The sequence below is a fragment of the Heloderma suspectum genome, chromosome 2, assembly GCF_057233095.1.
Source record: "Heloderma suspectum isolate Gila_16-S chromosome 2, 16-S_ref, whole genome shotgun sequence".
Taxonomy (NCBI): domain Eukaryota; kingdom Metazoa; phylum Chordata; class Lepidosauria; order Squamata; family Helodermatidae; genus Heloderma; species Heloderma suspectum.
Window position 1 is genome coordinate 163,361,217 of NC_139459.1, and position 16,776 is coordinate 163,377,992.

At 45.8% G+C, this 16,776-nt stretch overlaps 1 protein-coding gene across 1 annotated transcript; it reads left to right on the plus strand.

Moving 5' to 3' along the window:
* Nucleotides 1-298: 298 nt before the first annotated feature.
* On the plus strand, nt 299-16,159 carry PGLYRP2 (peptidoglycan recognition protein 2). The gene is made up of 5 exons (XM_084832199.1): nt 299-360; nt 6,148-6,257; nt 7,145-8,044; nt 10,520-10,730; nt 15,671-16,159. Exons 2-5 carry the CDS (start codon nt 6,197-6,199, stop codon nt 16,005-16,007), a joined length of 1,509 nt encoding a protein of 502 aa, XP_084688325.1. The 5' UTR covers nt 299-360; nt 6,148-6,196; the 3' UTR covers nt 16,008-16,159.
* The last annotated feature ends 617 nt before the right edge of the window (nt 16,160-16,776 follow it).

The window sequence follows — 16,776 nt, forward strand, 5'->3', positions numbered from 1 at the left end:
AGAGCACACCTTTGCGTGTTGGTCTTTTACCTGTTTAGTTCCTGGTGTCAGTCATGTGTCTCACAGGAGAACAGTGACAAACCCTCGAGCACCTGGGGGATCTCTCTGAAAAGGGTGATGAGGTCAAAGAGGAGTGCTGGGAATTCCTCAGTGGCAGTGGGGCTGGCTGGGCGGCTCACCTACATTGTCAGGGAGCCCGACAGGTTCCGTTGCAGTGCAGAAACAATGAGAACCGCATCTGTCATGAGAATGAGGAAATAGCTTATGTAATGCTGGGCAATTGCAAGGAATTATAAAAGGTCCCTGGAAAGCCAAGCAGCTGGCAGTCCTACTAGCACATCTGTTTCCTGCAGGAGGGAGGTAAGTTTTCATTTTATTTATTTATTTGGGGTGGCTCTTATGGGCTTGGATGATGGGCACGTATAGAGAGTAAACCAATAGAAGTGCTCCCTCAAACTCTCTCTCCCTCTCAAAGAACTATTGGTCCTATGACCCAGCTGGGTGCCAGCTGGCCAATGCACTCATCTTTCAGTACAAAAGGATTCTGACTATAGAATCATAGAACAGTAGGGTTGGAAGGGGCCTACAAGGCCATCAAGTCCAACCCCCTGCTCAATGCAGGAATCCAAGTCAGAGCATCCCCGAGAGATGGCTGTCCAGCCTCGTCTTGAATGCCTCCAGTGTGGGAGAGCCCACCACCTCCTACTTCTTCACCCGGAGTGTAGCTAAACTATGCAATTCACCTCCACAAGACACATAACTGTAACCTTCTAGTTCCATTTTTTATTCCAGTCCCCCATTACATCTTGCCACAGAACTAGGGGAAAGGCCACTGGAGTAGCAGGGACGTTATCGCCATGAGTAATATAATGGAGAGAAGCATAGCAGGAGCATCTCCTAGAAGCATGGCATAGCTTTTCTCTGTTGCCTGATGTTTCCCATTTAGAAAATGAGTGCAGTTACAAAATCCTTAGCTACAGAGGCTACATATGCCTCCAGTGACAATGCTGGATGAAAGAACACCCCAAAATTGTGAGACTGATCCCTTTCGGGGAATGCAACCCTCTGCCTGCTTGTCAACTGGACAGACAAGCCACTCATTAAGAGCAGCTCTGTCTGGTCTCAGTTAATGGCTGGTCCCTCCTGCTGAGGGAGAAGGATGTTAAAGAGGGCTAAGGGGGTTGTGATGTCCAGATCCAAACTGAGATGTGTATTTCAGAGAATATAGTCCAGCATCAAGTGTCTCTTTTTTCAAGGCAGAAAGACAGTGTGCCTGGAACTGGACCTTCTTAGGCCACTGGGCACATGATAGCCACTGGAAAACTGCTTTCAAATGGACTGTGGGGATGTGTTAGCTCTGTACTTGCAACCAGCATTACATACAGCTGCCGCTAATTGCTCTGGATTAAGAGTTCTCTATGCCACAACAAATGCATAAAAAGCAGTGTGAAGAAAGCATGTTGCCCATGATGATGATGATGCTTTTGCTGCACAAAGGGAACTGGTGTGTGCAGGATTTTCAAGTGGCTACCACATGCCCAATGATGGTTTCAATCTACCCTCAGTGCAAATCATACTGGCTTCTATTCACCACAGGAAATGCAAGCAGGCAAACAAATGAACAGCCCTACGTTTAGGAGGGGAAAAGTCCACAAAGGCTGATAACAAAGTTACAAAATTACCCATTCAACTGGACTGTGTGCATTTGTGGTCACACTACAGAACAGCAGGGTCCAGCTTGCAATTTTTCAAAAGGCAAGGTTTCTAGTCCTTATGAGATATTTTTGGGAATGTATGGGCAGAGTCTGGTGAAATGTGAGTGAGAGACCAGCTGTACAGCCACCAAGGGAAGAGGGAACATAGGTTTAAATTAGCTGCTAATTCATATTTTGGCTAGGGGTGCTTTCTGATGAGAAGAACAGATTGCTCAAGGCAGGTAAGGAATCTCTTTCTCTGGCAGGGCACATCAAGTGGTTTATGTCGACACAAAATCTCAACTTTGGACTAGATGCCTTTCCAAATACCTTCTAACTCTTGCTAGTTATGTACCCAATTTCAGTTTGGCTGTAATTCTTAGAAGCAGGAGTGTCAAAAAGTCTACCCCTAGAAGCAGGAAGGGCATAGTACAAAATATCTTCCATGTCTTTGCATCAAGTTTGTTTCAGTGTGCTGTACAATTCTATCAAATTGCAGTTGCTCCTCCCATAAGACTGCCCTAGACGGAAGCTTGCAGTCATGTTGGAAGTCAAAAAAATCCCTACATGGTTAAGGGATGCCAGCTTAAGCTCTCTCATATGCAGCTATTTTTTTTAATCATAGTTACTATGCAAGTGGTGCTAGCACCCACTGAGAGTATGCACATAGGTGATTCCCTTGCTTTGAAGTCATTACAGAGGCTTCAATGGGACCTCACATCAAATCTGCTCAGCTTAACCAGTTTGTTTTTCTAGAACAGAGGCAGGCAATGAGTGGCTGCATGCACTCCTGACCCTTCCATAAGCCTCCCACACTTCTGTGCACTTTCCTGACATTGCCAAATTTTCAGTGGCAAAAACATTATTGGCAGTTTGCTGCAGAACTTCGGTGATGGGGCAGTGGTGGCAAAAAGGGGCATATTGTGCTTTAAAACAAAGCTAAATAGCCTCTTTTTGCCACCACTGCTGCCATGCCACTGAATCTGGGTGGTGAATCACCAATTTTTCCTTGGCACCATACCAATGTTGGTAGTGAATTTGGTGGCAGGGCAGCAGGGGGCAGCTCCCAGTGGGTTGGGGGGGGCAGAATTAGCCTCCATGCCCCCAGAAGTTGCCCACCCCTATAACCCAGTTTTAAATTTATGACCATCTTCTCTCAAGAAATGAGTTCCTTCAACTTCAATAGTTAATTATTTCGGGGGGGGAGGGGCATGGCACTAGCTCTGATCCTGGTTCAATACAATGGGAACCATACAATGTAATGGAGCGGGGGAGATGGCAGGGCTTTGTTTTGTTCTGTGGGGAAAGCCCGCTTGCTCCTTTAACGTGAAATTAATATCAGGAAATATTCCCTCTAGTGTTGGACAGGAAGAACCTACACCAGCCTTCTTCAACCTGGTGCCCTCCAAATGTTTTGGACTACAACTCCTAGAATTCCTGACCATTGGCCATGCTGGCTGGGGATGAAGGGGGTTGAAGTCCAAAATATCTGTAGAGCAATGGGTTGGGGAAGGCTGCCCTTTGCTGTCAAAAGAAAAAAGAAGGTAGTCTTGCACTTTTTACTTTTAAAGGGCTATATGAGAACTTATTTAGTACTACTCTGTCCCGTTTTCACCAAAGGAGTATACATAACTTTAAATCAGAAACCAAACAGACAAGAAAAAACAACAAAAACAGAAAGGTAAAAGCGACAAAAACCAAACAGCAAAACAGAACAACTGTGATGTTATATAAATAAGTCAAACAAATCACTATAACTCAGTTTATCTGGAGCACCCTATGAAATAAAATGGTCTTGACCAGCCACAAAAATGTGTAGCAAAGATGCATTGCTGATCTCCATAGGCAGCAAATCGTACACTCTCAGTTCCCCTCCTGGGCATGTTTCCACCTATCGGCTTCACTTTGTTTGCAACTTTGTTGCAATGTTTCCCCAATCGCATCTTCTCCTTTTCCAGTTTCCACAGTGTCCAAAGTCCCGGCTTATCATCGCTGTAGCCTGGGGCTCTGTGCTCTTTCCACTGAGCTCTAATAGAATTATTTTCTTGATGGCTGGGTGGAGCCTGGGCTGTGTCTGGTTTCCTCATCAGTGTTCCTGCCCCTTTGGCCGTGTTTCCAGGACAACGGAAGGAGAAGCTAATGGAGGAGTATGGGATTTTTAAAAGGGAATCAGCTTTGCTGTGAAGAGAGGCTTTCCCCCTCTCCCCACCCTTTCTCCTTTCCTCTGAAATCCAGATGCACCTACATTTCAGGAGCAAGACTCATTGAGCTCAATGGGAGTTACTTCTGAGTAGACACACATATGCTGGGAAAAGAGCAGGGGGGAGAACACAAAGGGGGAAGCTAGCCCCCACTGTAACCCACAGGATATCTATACTAAAGCTGTGAAGTACTTTCTTCCTAAGGCAACTCATCGGAGCCTCGTGATTCCGCTGGGTTGCTTAATCGCACTTAAGGAATCGGGCTTAAAAGTGTGCCATTTCAATTGAGGGGGAATCTCTGTAAGTTCTGATGTGGGCATTCAAAGGCAAGCCTCATTCAGCACAATGGGAGTTACATCTGAGGAGATATTAATGGGTTTCTTGTGGGAAAGATATGGAAACCAGCCCTCATTTTAACGCACAGGATCTCTATAAGGAAGGTGTGAAGGAGTTCCATCCTAAGGCAGTGGACCAGAGCCTCGAGATCTCGCTTAATCGCATTTAAGGAAATGGGCTTTGATATGTGCTGTGTCCATTGAGGGGCTTCTCTGTTATTTCTGTGGTCACTGAGAGGGCAAGCCTCATTCAGCACAATGGGAGAAAACACCCCTTGACTGGGGTTATGGGCTGTGTTCTGGTGCTTGTTTTCAATGTTTTAAAAGTTGGTCCCTTGGCATCCTGCTCCGACATGGTAATGAAACTTCCGGAAAACAGGGAGGGAAAGGGTTGGGTCACTGAGGTCAGAGCGACACATCCACAAAGGCTGGGCTACATGCTCCATGGGCAGGACTATGATACCAAACACAGTACGGTTGTGGAAACAGGTCAGTAATGGAGCCGAAGTAAGCTGGAAAAGTCAGACTATAAGCAGTCTCAGAAGAAGCGGTTTTTCCACATTAAAATGTGGGGCTGGTGCTGAATGGCCATGACGTCATGGAAACACAGAGACCTCACCACGCAGCCAGGTTGGAGTAAATCACTGGTGGAAACACAGACATTGAGATAATGAGAAGAAGAAGGCATTATCACATGTAGCCACTCTGCATCTCAAATGAAGGGCATGGGGTGGGGAGAGAGAGGAGCATCCGTGGATGACTTATGCATATCGGCAGGTTCATACAGGAGAAAGTCCTTCAGGTTCCTCCCACACCTTTAGGGCTGTAACATTTTTAAAAACACACTCTTGAATTGGGACAGTGGAAAATAACTGGGACCAAGTGAAGTTTCAGAATTGGAGTTACATGATGGATTTGACTCCCCCCACCCCTAATTTTTAACACGATTTTTTTAAATATGTAGTCAAATATAGGGTTAACAAAAAAGGAAAACACTTCTTGATAGCACAAGATAATTATAAATGAAGAGAAAAAAGACAAACATAAGAGAAAACCAAAAACCAAAATGGAATTCACTAAGTAAAATTTTTATCTCACGGGTAGACTCATGGGATAAGTGAATAAAATAGCCTGAGGGGAAGATATGTCACTGAGAAAATATATGTGCCTGGCAGTTTCAGTTGCAAGGAAGTTTTCAAGGGCAGCCACACACACAGCGTTACAGTAATCTCATCTGAAAGTCACCAGGGTGCAAAGTCTCTCTTATACAGGAAAGGACAGCGCTGATATATCAGCCTTAACTGATGAAAGGCACTCGTGGCCACAGCTGACACCTGAATACCTGGGAGCAAGGCTAAGTTCAGTAGTAAACCCCTGTGGATAAGCACTCATCCTTTCACTAACACATACAGTGAAACAAGGTTTTTAAAAAGTGCCAAGAACACTCTGGGCATGTGTGTGTACCTAGGCACCATTCTAGGTATTCACGCATGTATTGCATCAGAACAGGTTGTGTATCTGGGGGAGGGGAATTTTCAGCTTTCCCAAGGTGCAGCTTCAAACACTATGAAAACTGACTTGATCAGAGACTGTGTCAGGATACAATAAAATGGAATGTGCACGCCACCTATGATTGCTCTAACTCCATGTCTCTGGAAAGTCACAGCCTGTTCACAGCTGTTGCCCAGGTGAAGGAGAGGTGAAACATTTCCATCCCACTTGCTTACTAGCAAGCCCTCAAAGCAGTTTTCTCCATTCAGCATGACATGGGGCACACACTGGGGATGTTGTGAAAAGGCTGCCCTCCCTCACTGGCCTTCAGGCTACATATAGCAGCCCAGCCTCCTGTCACTGGTTAATTTTTTCTTCTCCAACACTCTCTCTCTCTCTCTCTCTCTCTCTTTCATTGCATTGCAGGTGCCAGCTGGCTCCACTATCACAGGCTGTTCTTCACCCTGCTGACAAGATGTTCCTGATGTGGCTGGGACTTGCGCCTGTGCTTTTTTGTGTCTCTGTGGCCAGTGCAGGTAAGACCTGATCAAAAAGCCCATTTATCTTCAATGATAGAGACCACCAAAATTGGGCTGCAGCCAAATTTCACCAAGCAACAGAGCTTGAGTGAGAAGAAGAGCAGCAGCAGGGACAACATGTGGGATGAGGAGAGGATTATGTTTGAGATCACAGGTATTTAGGGCCAGTCTACACCTTGTGCCATATCATTACAATCCCATCATGATGACGCTATATCCCACTTGCACATTTATACCTCATAGTGCACACAATGACATCTGTTGTGGTATATGGGATAATACAGATTAAAAAGCAGGAAATAATGCTAGAAAAGCAGTATACAGGATGTGCAATGTGCCCCAACAGTTCTCGGTGCACTTCAATACCAATAAAAAGCACTAGCGTAGATCTAGCCCAGGTCTCATATTACCTAGGGAGGTGGTGGGCTCTCCCACACTGGAGGCGTTCAAGACGAGGCTGGACAGCCATCTGTCAGGGATGCTCTGACTTGGATTCCTGCATTGAGCAGGGGGTTGGACTTGATGGCCTTGTAGGCCCCTTCCAACCCTACTATTCTATGAAAAGGCCAGGGAATCTGGTTCCAGCACTGGAACCATATTTAGGGCATAATATGTTTTTCTGCACAGTGGCCCACCATTTTTTCAGCCTTGGCTTCCAGTGACAGCGTAAGAATAGACCGGAACCCCTTCCAGATTAAGCCACTGCATTACATGGCAGGGAGGAGGCCAGCCCTTTGTGCAGAAACAATCTCGTACTCCCTTGTGCTGGGTCCGAGCGTTGGTCACCTGTGCACTCTGGATGAACGTCATCCTTTGCCTGCTCCATCCCACATGGCAGCTGCTTGACAGATCTAATAGTGACCTTTCCATCCTGCTCTTTGCAGATGAGTTGACATTCCACATGGACTCTGTGACGGGAATTCTGAAAGACTTGGAATTCCGTCTGAAAGGGAGCCCAGACCTGACTGTGACAATGCTGCTCCAGGAGCTGGAGTTCTGCACAAACGAGATGTGCCAGTTCTTCCTTGGCCCAGTGACTTCAGTGCCCTTGGATTTGCCTTACTTGAGTGAGGTGCAGAGGGCTTTCCTCAGATCCCTGGTGAATCACAAGGTTGACAATGGCTCTTTAGTAGAACATGGGGTGCTCTTAACTGCCGACGGGAGCACAGTTGCACTTAGTCCTCTTCTTGCTGGACTTGCTGCTGGATTCAAGAGGAGGCGTGAACTGGCTCAGTCTGCCCCGATGTTGAGCATCGACCCCTCAAACAGCTCTGATGCAGAGCCGCTTCTTCCTCTGGACCCCCTTTTTGCCACAACAATTGCCATGGACCTCGGCATCACCTCTCTCCTTTTCCACAGTCATCAGAGCCAGGTGGCTCTGGGGCCAAATGGCTGCTGGGATAATATCTCTGCACCCCATACATTCACCTTGATGGGTCCTCCCTCCCATATCCCCGATGCTTTTATCAACGGGGCAATGGATGGCCTCATTCTGGGCATGTACGTGGCATGGAATGCTGACCCACCATCCAACATCAGTGCCCTGCTGAACGCTTACTATGGTGGGGAGGACCTGGAGGGGGAAGAGCATTTCCGCAGCAACTTCCGGAGAAAGAACTTTGCTGTTCTGGTGAGCAAGGAGAAGCTAAGGAAGCAGGTGGAGAGTTCTCTGCGCCTGCTCTGGGGGCGGAATGAAACCAGCTTCCTCTTTGAAGGCATCACGAGCGAGGAGCTGATAGTGCTTGTGAACCAGGCTGTAGAAGAGTTCATGGCACTGTATGTAGGTAAGTCACGTGTTTTCTGGTGGGACCATTTGATTTATGCTGCCTTCTAAAGGCTTAGCTAGTCTGGCTTGCCCTGACATTGCTGTGGTGCTGCATTGCTGCTAATCAGTCCAAGGGAGCTCACTAATTTACTTAGAAGTGCAGTCCACCCGAAGCCAAGGGACCAGGACAGGTGCTATAGTACCTGCACTGTTAATAGGTAGCTGAGCATTTGTCCCCAAGCTCTCTGTCCGTCAAATTGGAAATGGAAAAATTTGTGAAAGAGGAAAGACATCGTGCAAAAGCAGAAGTACAGTTAAGAGGCCAGTAGGAGATGATACAACCAGCCCCCTGCACCATTATTCTTTCTAGCAAGGTACTGACCTTATGGCATTTTACTATATTTATTATTTTTTATTATTGCATTTATGTCCTTCCTTTTTTCCTTTTGAATGGAACCCAAGGTGGCTTATATGGTTCCCCTCCTCTCCATTTTATCCCCATAACAACCCTGTGAGGTAGGTTAGGTTGAGAGTCAGTGACTGGCCAAAAGTCACCCAGTGAGGACTACAACTCAGATCTCCTGAGTCCCAGCCCAATATTCTCACCACTATACCACACTGGCATTTGGCAGGGGGAGAGGGCTCAGGGATGGGAAGGGGCCATGGGCCAGATGGTATGATGACTGAACTTGGCTCAGGAGCTGGAGATCTCCTATCCACAGAACCAGTCTGTTTTCCCACCCCTGCCTTATGCCCTTTCCCAAGCCTATCTCATGCCTATCTTTTCACCTGCACCATGGTTCAGACCAGAGAAGGAGCTAGCATGCTCCGGTGGGGGGCAGGGCACCCAAATGATCACTGTGTATAGACTGTGTCCATCTGTTAGGTCTGACACCCCCACATGCCCTTCACTGCACAGGGCCAGCTGTGGACAGCTGTACACTCACACAGCATGACTGCCTTCCCGAGGGCACGGTCTCCTTGCGCTGGCCTGCCTTTCCGGGTGAATCTTCCTCTGGGCTGTCTGTTTGTCTGTCTCCAAACCCTGTTTCAAGTCTTGCTGTCTGCTTGCTTTGGCCTCAGTCCTTGTTTCTGTCCTGGACCATATACCACTTTGCCTTTGTGGACCTGATCCTGCATTCACCTGTTCCCATGAAGTGCCTTCCGTGCACTGATCACTTAAGCCTGCTCATTACTTTGGATCCCATTCCTGTTGGACTGGGAGTCGGGAGATCCAGGTTCTAGTCCCCACTCGGCCATGGAAGCTCACTGGCCGACTTTGGGTGGCTTTGGTTGACTTTGGGCCAGTCACAGACTCTCAGCCCAACCCACCTCACAGGGTTGTTGTTGTGAGGATAAAATGGAGGAGACGGAGGACTATGTATGCCGCCTTGGGTTCCTTAAGGAGGAAAAAAGGCGGGATATAAATGTAATAAATAAAATAAAATAGTACAGACTAAGGGTGGATCTGGTGCAGGATATAACACAGTTTCAAGTTGGGTGGATCATAGGAAATCTGATATGCTCCTAATTCCACCACCACCCTGCCCACATATGGCAGGCCCACCCTGCACGACCACTAGTTGATCTTTGCCTTGAATACACTACTGATACTAGAAAAAGAGATGGTAGTATTGTGTATCGGACAAAAAGGAAAAAGAAATGCCAAATTCTACCTACCCCGCAACTCTGAATTCTTTAGTTAGGTTAAATTCAGGTTAATTGTTCTGTAGCCCTACATTTGCATAATCTATGTGTAGGAGTTGTAAACAAGATGAGCAATTAAGGGGGCAGGGGAAGACAGGGATGGAAAGCAATGCAGTATAGTTCTCCATCCCTTTCTCAATATCCCTTTGGTTTCTGGGCCTGCATTAGAAATTGCCAAACCATAAGGACTAGGAACTTGCTTTTGTTTTATTTTCCCCAATAAGCCTGTTTCCCAGGTACATGATTTGACATCCTGAGGGCTGCTTACAATTTTGCTTCTTTTACATCTAGTCTTTCTGATGGCTATAAGCATAACAGGGGATAGGCTAAGATACTTCCAAGAAAAAACATGTACATTTATTTATTTGAATTTATATTCCAATGTATTGCATGGGGTCAGCGTCCATTAAGATTTTAAATGTTTCTCCTTGTCTGCCCTCCATTCATCTTCCACCCCATTCCATCCTAAAGTATCAGTCACGATATCCTTCGTTCCACTATTTAGATTGGATGCTAGTCATATCTACGGTTCTTCAAAAACCCTTACCCATGTTGTTTATTTGTTATATTCCTATTCCCCTCGCTGTTATCTCATTTTATGCCTACATAAAATGGGGTGGGCAGGTGGGGGTGGGAAGAACAATGTAGATTTCATTGCAGACCTGAGGCAAAAGAGATTGGCACAGTCGTGTCCAGGAATATCCCTGGGCAACAGATGACCATTTGACACTGACTGCTGTTCTGCTTCAACTCTTGTGTTTATTTTTTCTCCCCCATCCTCCAACAGAGTGTCCTGCAATCATCCCACGGTGCATGTGGGGGGCCCGGCCCTACAGAGGAACACCAACTCAGCTTAAGCTGCCCTTGGGCTTTGTATACATCCACCATACTAGCACCCCTTCAAAGCCGTGTCAAACCTTCCCAGCATGCGCAGCAGACATGCGTAGCATGCAGCGATTCCACCAGGATGTCCGTGGCTGGGATGACATTGGTTACAGGTGAGCATTGTCCTGGGCCCAATCTACATGGCTGATGCGTGGAGCGAAAGCACATCAGGATTGTTCATGAGAGATGACTCTGTCACCAATCTGCAGCAACCCCACAGCTTCCCTCTGGAAAAGGCACATTTTCAGAAAGATCTTTTTGGTGCGTCTTTTTTCCTTAAATGCAACTCCCCTGTGGTTCTGCTGTAGTGTGCCCTGTCCCCCACATTAAATCCTGAGTGTGCTTCCATGACCTGGCTGTGACCTGGCAATGACGTGCCCAAGGTGTGGGGCTGCCCCTTCTCCCCCTTTTCTCTTTTTCTCCATTTGTAGTAGGGCACTTTTGGACACAGGCTTTCTTTCCCACTTAACATTACTTTGCAGTGTTTCATCCTTTCACTATTTCACAGTAGTGCTGATTTCCCATTCACAGTATGTAGTCTAGCACAGTAGCAGCTTTCCCCATTCACAGTACGTAGCCTGTTTTTCCCATTCAGAATAGCACAGTATCTTTTAATCTTTCACAATATCCCAATGGTAGATGAGAGGGGAGAGGTGTGGGGTAAACTACAGGGGCTTAATTCAGCACTTCCAGTAAACTTCCCTGAGCAGGGGAGCATGGACAGGGGCAGGGAACAAGCCTGTCTCATTCGCTGAGCAGCATCTACTAGGCTAATGACGTTCAGTTCTACTCTGCCCACCCAACCCCAAAGTATGGGAGTTTCAAGCACTGTGTAACCCATGAAAGCAGATTTTCAGGTAGTGTATACTTCACTTTTCTTGCTTCCTGTGCCCCTGATGGACCAAAGCGATTTCATGACAATCAAGATATAACCAGAAAGCGCTTCTCATTCCATTTCCATATTGATTGGGCAACTAGAGATAGATGAACCTATCTATTTTTGGTCCATGTCACTTTTATATGTTTCTACCCATAGTTCGTTCTGCTTCTGCATTTTTATCTGTGTTCTTTCTTTCTTTTTTAAGAGTCCTCTGAAAATATGTATTTAAATAGTATTTAAATGTGTATTTCCTCTCAAAATACATTTGATACATTTAAACTGCTGAGAACTGTATCACAATGTTTGGAGAAGTACAAAATCTGGTGCATAATTCCAATCTAACCATTAGTCAGGGAGGTGTGGATGAGGTAATTTCCTATTGGAATTAGCAAATTTCTCAAGCATTCCCACAAACGATGTGCAGTAGCCTAGGAAAACATTTTGCAAAGTAGGATACTGTGAAAGATGAAATGAGTTGGAAGAAATTGCAGTTGGATGTTCTTCCTGTCACATCACAGCAATCTGGCTAAACGTAAACAAATGAGACCTAGTTCTTGCTGAGCTATGCTACTAAACTTGTGTCTGGGTTGTACTGTTACAGACTGACAGTGGGGGCTCCTTGAAAAAAACACCTTCAGGCACAAAGAAAACTAGCACCATAGGAGAAAGCTAGGGTAGAACTCTTCTCACAACATCTAGTTTTCTGTGTGGGTATATTTCACATAGAGGTCGAACATTCCATCATGTGAGCCTCCACCTGTGGTCTAGTAACACAAATCCAGACACAGGTCTACTGCCTCAGTGAGAACTAGGCCTAAGTCAGGCTGTGGTGACATAACAGGTAAAACCATAAATCTGAAAAGGCATGAAGGGCCATCTAGTCATTTATCCCCAGACAGTATGTCCTGTAGTCCTTAAAGTTTCCCTGACAACCACCCAGTCCCCTTTAGAAACATCCACGGAAGGAGATTCTGCCGCCTCTTCGGGCCGTTTCTTCCAGTGCTAATCTGACCTTATAGTTAGGAAGTTATCCTTAATGGATACACTAAGCGTGGTTCCTTATGGTTTTAAACCAGAGGTAGGGAACCTGTGGCCCACCAGATATTGTGGAACTCCAACTCCCATCAGCCGCTGCCAGCATGGCCAATGGGTAGGAATAGCAGGAGTTGTAGTCCAATGACATCTGGAGGACCACAGGTTCCCAGCCCCAGTTTTAAACTATTGCTCCCTGTTCTGTTTGAAGGACACAGGAAAGAGTGGTTGCAATTAAAAACATTGGCCTTCTAGCCCCTTGTAACTTTCCGCTTCTCCATCAGCATCCTTTTTGGACTGTTGTACTCACAATTGAACTCAGGAGTCCCAAGTGATGCTATAATCTCCCAAGAACTGGAAGTGATATAACAGTGTAAGTGGGAGGCAGAGGATGGGAATAGGAAAATTGCCCATGTGCCCCACAGACCAGATATGAGGATCCATCTGGCTCATGGTCTCTATAGAGCCTTTTGAAATATACGCTTCCCCCCAGCTCCCAATACTTGGCAACAGAAACTTTGTTTTCCACATCATACCCAGATAATTGTGGCACACCAGGGAAACATGACATGAGCTGGAAGGCAATGACTGACTTCCCTATCGTGATGCATGGAATTCGCATAATCACCAGATTATATCATGAACGTGGTGGATGACACAGGGTTAAACTATATACTACTTTAAATATGTAGGATGCAGATGATATAAACATTATTTCTTTTACTTTCAAGTAAGCACCCAGGGCCCCAAACACAACGGTAGGGGAGGTTTAAGCCTTCCCACCTAGCTACTTCCTCCGCCCACACACACACAACCCACCCCCATTCCCATGGTGGTTAAAGAGATTGTAAAAAGGTAAAGGTGTCCCCAGCCAGTCGTGTCCGACTCTAGGGTGTGGTGCTCATCTCCATTTCTAAGCCGAAGAGCCAGTGCTGTCCGAAGACGCTTCCGTGGTCATGTGGCCAGCATGACTGAATACTGAGGTGCACGGAGCGCTGTTACCTTTCCTGCCAAAGCGGTACCTATTTGTCTACTTGCAATTTCTTGCTTTCGAACTGCTAGGTTGGTAGGAGCTGGGACTGAAGATGGGAGCTCACTCCGTCACGCAGCACTCGGGTCTCGAACTGCTGACTTTCTGGTCTACAGTTCAGCGTCTTAACCACTAAGCCACCACGGCCCCAGAGATTGAAGAAACCTCAATTGGCATCAATGGAGCTTTCCCCCCTTTTTAGCCCCTGTGCAGATGGGGGTGAATTTAGGGTGGAAAAGGGCTAAGTAGGAAGGATTAAACCTCTCCTACCCAAGTGTGCTGGTCCTGATCCGGATTGGGGTCCTGCATGCTTACTTGAAGGTAAAAAAGAAATTAGGATGATCTGCACACTACATATTTAACATAGCATGTAGTTTAGTTCACAGAATCAGCAAATATGCTGCTTTTTGCTCTTGAGGAAACTCTCTGGGTGGGCTTTGCTTCCCTCCCAGGGTGTAAACTGGTGATTCACATGACTATTTTTACATAGGGGTCAATATGATCCTTTCAGTAGATTGACACTCCTTGAACTGATTTTGGCAATGACTCTAGTTGACTCAACACACCCTAAAAGACAACAGAAAAATGTGCAAAACCTTCCAGTCACCTTTAGAAACCTCCAAGTGAGGAGACTGTGAATGTTGTTGCATTGTGAATGTTAGCTTTTTTTCTTTCTTTTTAAAAATAAAAACAACATATTATCAAAATATTTAAAAAAAATAGAGGGGGTGGAATTCTGGCCTCACACACATATGTGATATATCATCTTATTCAGATACCTAATATCCCATACCTTCAAAAGCCAGTCTATTATTTTTTCCTGGAATCTATTTTTGCAAATAATAGTTTGTCTAAACTTGGGAGGTTCCAGCCCAGTACATATGCTATCCACAGATTCTTTACAGTCCCAGCAATATTGCCTCTTATTCCAATACAACTCTATGCCTAAAGCTCATTGAATAATTAATCACTTTCTCCCCTCAATATCACCTAACATGCTTACATCTCTACCAAACATGTAAAGAAAAATCCTCATTGTCAAATTGCATTGGCAGCATATATTTGAACAATAAATCTTAGATAACCTAGCAGGTATGAAATACCATTGGTAAGTTTTAAAAAATCTCTGTAAGTTAAACACTTACATATGAAATGTATCCTGTCTTGCAAATGAACTGCCAGTCTTCATCTACAGATGCCCTATTTAAAATTTGGGGCTTCTCCATACAGAGCTTATATTATGCGATCAAGATTGGTTACTCACAGAAGTTTGTGGGTCCTTTACATGACATCGTCTACCTCCAGCCCCCCCCCCCTCGTGGTTTATGGCCTTTACCCCAACTTTGTAAAACACGGGAAAGTGCAATGAAGCGCTTTACTTGCTGTGTACTTCTGTAATGGTGCTATAACAGCAGCGCCATCTAGTGGCTGTAACATGAAACATATAGAACTTGCCAAGAGATATAAAAACAGCACATGTCAGCCTGTGTAAAGGAGCCGATCTTAATCCCACAAAGAATCTGGAAGCAGAAGCCCTGGTAAGGATGCAGGATTTTAGCCTCGTGTGGTGAAGCCCTTACTCCCAGGGTTCTTTGGAATTACCAGCTCTGGTTTCTAGGTGCACTAAAATAGCAGAAATTCTAGATCAGCCTTCTTCACCCTGATGCCCTCCAGATGTGTTGGCCTGAAACTCCCATCATTCCCAGCCAGCATGGCCATTGGCTGGGAATGATGGGAATTGCAATCCAATGCATCTGGAGGGCATCAGGTTGGGGAAGGCTGTCCTAGATTATCTTTTATTTCCAGGAAAAGTATTTGTTTTAAAAATAATTTACTCCCACATCTTGTTATAGGAGAAAATATCTTACTACTTTCTACAAAGGAAATAATTCATAGGTACTAATGCATGAAAAACCGCTTCTATTATTTTTTTCAGTGTACCAGCAAACAAATTTATACATTCTCCCAAAGTAAGATGCTAAATTTGCATTTTTCCCAGAAGGAAAAAAAAATTGCACTCCTTCTCCATAGTGAGTAAAGGAAGAAATCCTATTTGCCATCTCCATCACACACGCACACCCCAATAACATTTATCTCCTATTCCTGCACAGCTTTGTTTTCGGAAGTGATGGGTACCTCTACCAGGGACGGGGCTGGCACTGGGTAGGAGCTCACACCCGAGGCTACAACAGCAAAGGCTTTGGCATCAGTTTCATTGGGAACTACATGAAGATCCTCCCAGAGCCCTTTGCCCTGGAGCTTATGAAGAACAACTTATTGCAGTGTGCAGTGAGGGGCTCCAGGCTGCAGACCAACTACACCATCCATGGACACCGTCAGATGACACCAACCCTATGCCCAGGAGACAGACTCTTCCAAGAGATAGAAACATGGAAAGGGTTCAAGGTGAGGTGCTTCATGGACAAGGGTGTTCGCCGCTGCATCTAACCTGCAGCCCCTGATACCAGTGAGAGGAGACTTCATCATCCTGCAAAATGCCATCAGTGCTCTAGTTAAACACAAGGGGGCAGCAGCTCCACATCTGTAATGAACCAAGAGCCAAATTCAAATTCCTCGACTGAAATAAATTTTGAAAGATTATGCTATGCTTTGATTTGAACCTTGGGGGGTGCAAATATGAGATATGTGGGAGAATGGTGGGGGCACCGGGACTGAAAGGAATGGAGAAATACAACCAAAGCTGTGAATAACTGGCCAAGAATTCGGCAGCTGGCCTCCAGTGGGGGCTTCCCATGCCACATCTTGTTAAAGATGCCCACATGCAAAATATACGTATAACATTTCCGTTAGAAAGGGCACTTGCATGTGTATTTCCCCTGCTAAAAAAAAAAGGAATCCCCAGCCAGAGCAGAATAGCACCCCTTCCCCCATGCTGTATCGCCAGCCCTAAACCAGAGTGCTATGGGGGGTGTGTGTGTGTGTGTGTGGACTTCACAACTAGCGGTGCAACAAGATGCCCTCTAACCTGTGGCACAGCACAGCAAGGTTTTTCTTTTACTCCGTCTGCTCCCCACACTGCCTAGGACAATTCCTACAGACCATAGTGCTGTTGGTTGCTAGGGGGAGGATTTAGGGCTGACTGCACTGAGCCCCAACCTCAGCAAGAGGGTTGTTTTAACCCTCCCTTCTCCTCCCCACACTGTATTTGTTTGCTTCTACATTAGAGCTCTATTGAAGCATTAATTTTCCTTAATTA

Excerpts from the sequence above, each read along its gene's own strand:
- PGLYRP2 (XM_084832199.1), top strand. The coding sequence starts at position 6,197 with ATGTTCCTGATGTGGCTGGGACTTGCGCCTGTGCTTTTTTGTGTCTCT. Across the intron at positions 8,045-10,519 it reads GTTCATGGCACTGTATGTAG|AGTGTCCTGCAATCATCCCA; the intron begins GTAAGTCACGTG and ends ATCCTCCAACAG. Across the intron at positions 10,731-15,670 it reads TGGGATGACATTGGTTACAG|CTTTGTTTTCGGAAGTGATG; the intron begins GTGAGCATTGTC and ends ATTCCTGCACAG.